Source organism: Neltuma alba, unplaced genomic scaffold, assembly GCF_004799145.2.
Source record: "Neltuma alba isolate B1F8T4 unplaced genomic scaffold, ASM479914v2 tig00010300_pilon, whole genome shotgun sequence".
Lineage (NCBI taxonomy): Eukaryota > Viridiplantae > Streptophyta > Magnoliopsida > Fabales > Fabaceae > Neltuma > Neltuma alba.
Window position 1 is genome coordinate 596142 of NW_021635216.1, and position 4078 is coordinate 600219.

Consider the following 4078-nt stretch of genomic DNA (forward strand, 5'->3'; position numbering starts at 1 on the left):
AGGGAGTAAAATACAGCAGGGAGAATAACCCTTCAAAATTTGAGGAGACAAATAATTACACTTACGAACCAAATTCTGAAAATGAAATTAGGGTGCCAAGTCCTTAGGATCATCATAGAAGAAGTGGCTTGATAAGAATTCAGGTATGAACGAGTTTGGGGGTGGTGATGTATTATAGTAGTACATCAAAATTGGACGGCTTAGTTTTAATATTATTTTATATATTTTTATATGTTAATGATCGCTAGTGACGGTGAATACCTTGAACTAAAAAAGAAGAGTAAAACCTGTTAACGGTTATTTACCCCAACAACAGCGCCATCCGCTATGTTTGATTCTGAATTATGTTTCAGATTTGAGTCTCACGTTGATATATTTAAATTGTATAATAAAAATAAAAAAGGAAAAGGAAAAGCTGAGGGAAAAAAAGGAATCCTAGTTGAAATAACTTGAAACTTCATTTTCATCTAACCATGCAGAGGAGTAGCTTGGGAGAATGACACTTGGTGAAGAGATAAATAGTGACACGAGATCTTAAATTATATAAATAACATTATTGAAGGATATAGCGTTTTGGTTGTTTTTGTTTTTAAAAATCAACTTCTCATCCTTATTTTCAAAATTCAAGGCCCCAACTCCTAAGTGTTATTTCCCCTTTAAAATATGATCCAAATCATTACGAACCTTCGTTAATTACTTTAGACTGCTTGTTTTATGAGAAGAGGAAATAAGCCATAACAAGAGAAATACATAATTTAACACCAAGAAGACTTTTGAGTATTTAAATTTCAATTATTACCTATATATTGCTGACAAAGCCAATATATTTTAAAATTTTTTGTCTCGGAGTGTTTTTTTTTAATTTTTTGGTGAAGGTCTCGGAGTGTATTTTATGAAAAGAAAATAAGCTACTTGTGTCCACATTATTACACTCTACTTTATTCCCTGCTTTGCTCGATCGCAGCCTCCGTCAAATCAGAGTTCGTACCAACCTGGGTCAAATTGGTCCGAAAATAATTTTTTAATTTATTCGGTCCGTAAAAGTAGAAATTAAACTAAAACTACCCGAGGGAAGGCAAGTGGTAGGTGGTAGCTGGGTAAGAAAGAAACTATATAAAGGGAGGTATTAGGTTGCAGAGAAGATCAGGAACCAGTCCCAGTTTGGGAGGCTGAAGAAGAAGATGATGGGCTCCAAAATGGCCTCTGCCACTCTTACTCTCTTCTTAGCTATTGTGTGTGTGAGTGCTAACAACTACGTTTACTCCTCTCCGCCTCCTCCTCACTCTCCACCGCCTAAGCCTTACATCTACCACTCTCCTCCGCCGCCTCCGGTGGTGCACACCCCTCCTAAGGCACCATACCACTACCCATCTCCTCCTCCACCGGTTTATCACTACAAGTCTCCACCACCACCACCCAATAAGCCTTACAAGTACCCGTCTCCACCGCCGCCGGTGCACGTGTATCCTCCCAAAGCTCCTTACCACTACAAATCTCCACCACCTCCTCCTAAGAAGCCATACAAGTATCCTTCCCCTCCGCCACCGGTCCACCACTACACTCCTCACCCGGTCTACCACTCTCCTCCGCCACCAAAAAAGCCTTACAAATATCCATCTCCTCCTCCTCCGGTTCACCACTACACCCCCCATCCGGTCTACCACTCTCCACCACCACCGAAGAAGCCATACAAATACCCATCTCCTCCTCCACCAGTTCACCATTACGCCCCTAAACCGGTTTACCATTCTCCACCACCACCCAAGAAGCCTTACAAGTACCCATCTCCACCTCCACCGGTTCACCATTATGCCCCCCACCCCTGTCTACCACTCTCCACCACCTCCAAAAAAGCCATACAAGTACCAATCTCCTCCTCCTCCAGTTCATTACGCTCCGCCCAAATCTCCTTATCACTACAAATCTCCACCACCACCAAAGAAGCCTTACAAATACCCATCTCCTCCTCCCCCGTTCACTATTACGCACCTAAACCGGTTACCATTCTCCACCACCACCCAAGAAGCCTTACAAGTACCCATCTCCTCCTCCCCCGGTTCACTATTACGCACCTAAACCGGTTTACCATTCTCCACCACCACCCAAGAAGCCTTACAAACACCCATCTCCTCCACCGGTTCACCATTACGCTCCTAAACCGGTTTACCATTCTCCACCACCACCCAAGAAGCCTTACAAATACCCATCTCCTCCTCCGCCGGTTCACCACTACACCCCCCACCCGGTCTACCACTCTCCTCCACCTCCAAAGAAGCCATACAAGTACCCTTCTCCTCCTCCCCCGGTTCATCACTATGCTCCCCACCCGGTCTACCACTCTCCGCCACCACCCAAAAAGCCTTACAAGTACCCATCTCCACCTCCTCCGGTGTACCATTATGCCCCCCACCCAGTCTACCACTCTTCACCACCACCACAGAAGAAACCATATAAGTATCCTTCTCCTCCTCCTCCGGTTCATCACTATGCTCCCCACCCAGTTTACCACTCTCCACCTCCAAAGAAGCCTTACAAGTACCCTTCTCCACCTCCACCGGTTCACCACTACACTCCTCACCCGGTCTACCACTCTCCACCACCTCACAAGAAGCCATACAAATACCCATCTCCTCCACCACCGGTTCACGTCTACCCTAAGCCCCACCCACACCCACAGCCTCACCCAAAACCACACCCATACCCACACCCTAAGCCGGTTTACCACTCTCCTCCTCCGGTTCACAAGCCCTACATCTACGCTTCCCACCCCCTCCGTACCACTCCTAGATAGTTCCTTCCCTCAGCTCTCTTTTGCTCCACTTGGTAAGCCTTTTAACTTCCTCTTCACTTCTACTATTCTCTTTCATATTTTTCCAAGAACATTCAATCCTGTGGTATTAATCTGGGAAAGTGTTTGTATTGAGAATGAAAATTAACAAGGGTCTGCTAGAACTTTTGATGTCTTAATGAAAAGTTCTTTACTTTCCCGCTCCAGCTCTCAGAATGATTTGATTACTCGAGATCTCGATCAAGACAAGCTTTTTTATTTTTCCCAGAATTTCAGTATCCAATAAAGTTCATCTAACGATATTAAGACTGGTCTCCTTTTCATGCAAAAATCCGATGAAAAAGACTAATGGGTTTTTCTTTTTTTTTAAATATGCATGTGTATTTACAGGATCGTAGAGTCCGAGTAAATAAAGAAAGCGATGGACAGAACGAACGAAGCCCCTTTACAATACGGCAGAAGGCGAAAGTTGAATGGAAGCAAAGTTTCCGCGTTTTGTATTAGGGGAAAAAAGTTGTGTTCAATTATTTATTCCACAGTTTCTTTGGTTTTTGTTTTATGATGTAATGTGACAGTTGTGAGGCACTCTGTTCCGTCATGTATTTCGTCCTTTTGGTGAAATATCATTATTGCTATTAGTAAAAAAAAAAAAAAATTTATGCATGAATTGTAGTTTTCAGTCGGCTGCTTTTGCAGGGACTTGAGAAACTAATATATTAATAAAATAAATATTCTCGTTCACGACCCCCCCCTCTCTCTGATTCTCTGTCTGTTCGCAGGTGGTCCACAGTTTGAATTTTCCATTATGGTGTTTTCGGGTGATAATTACACAGGTTCAAGAGCAGGGCATGCCAGAACCGGAAACATGATAGGTAAACTGAAGGATTAATGCAAACTTTGTTTGTTTGAATTTGAATTTTTTTATATTAGATTTAGTTCTTTAAATTTTAAATTATAGATTTTGGTTTTTTAAATATTTTTAATTTAAAATATTAGTTCTTATAATTTAATAAAAATTAGGACTATAAAGATCAAAATTTATGATTTAGAATTTAAGAGACTAAAATTAAAATAAGAATAAATTTAAAAGATTAAAAATTATATTGGCAAAAAAAAAAAAAAAAAAAGCTTAAGCATTATCATGCCACTATGACTTTTCTTCGCGAAGAATGACGTGAATAATGGATTGGAACTTATTCATCGTTACTTGATGTTGGTCTCTGATCAAAATTGGTTTATATCAAAAGATCAGAGAGAATAAAATGTAATGTAATGAATGATTTTTTTAAA

At 41.1% G+C, this 4078-nt stretch overlaps 1 protein-coding gene across 1 annotated transcript; it reads left to right on the top strand.

Moving 5' to 3' along the window:
• Positions 1-1142: 1142 nt before the first annotated feature.
• On the top strand, positions 1143-3531 carry LOC114755649 (extensin-3-like). Its single transcript, XM_028944511.1, is given in 4 exon segments — positions 1143-1814; positions 1816-1904; positions 1996-2823; positions 3179-3531. Coding segments are annotated over 3 exon segments (1518 nt in total). The 5' UTR covers positions 1143-1181; the 3' UTR covers positions 2792-2823; positions 3179-3531.
• The last annotated feature ends 547 nt before the right edge of the window (positions 3532-4078 follow it).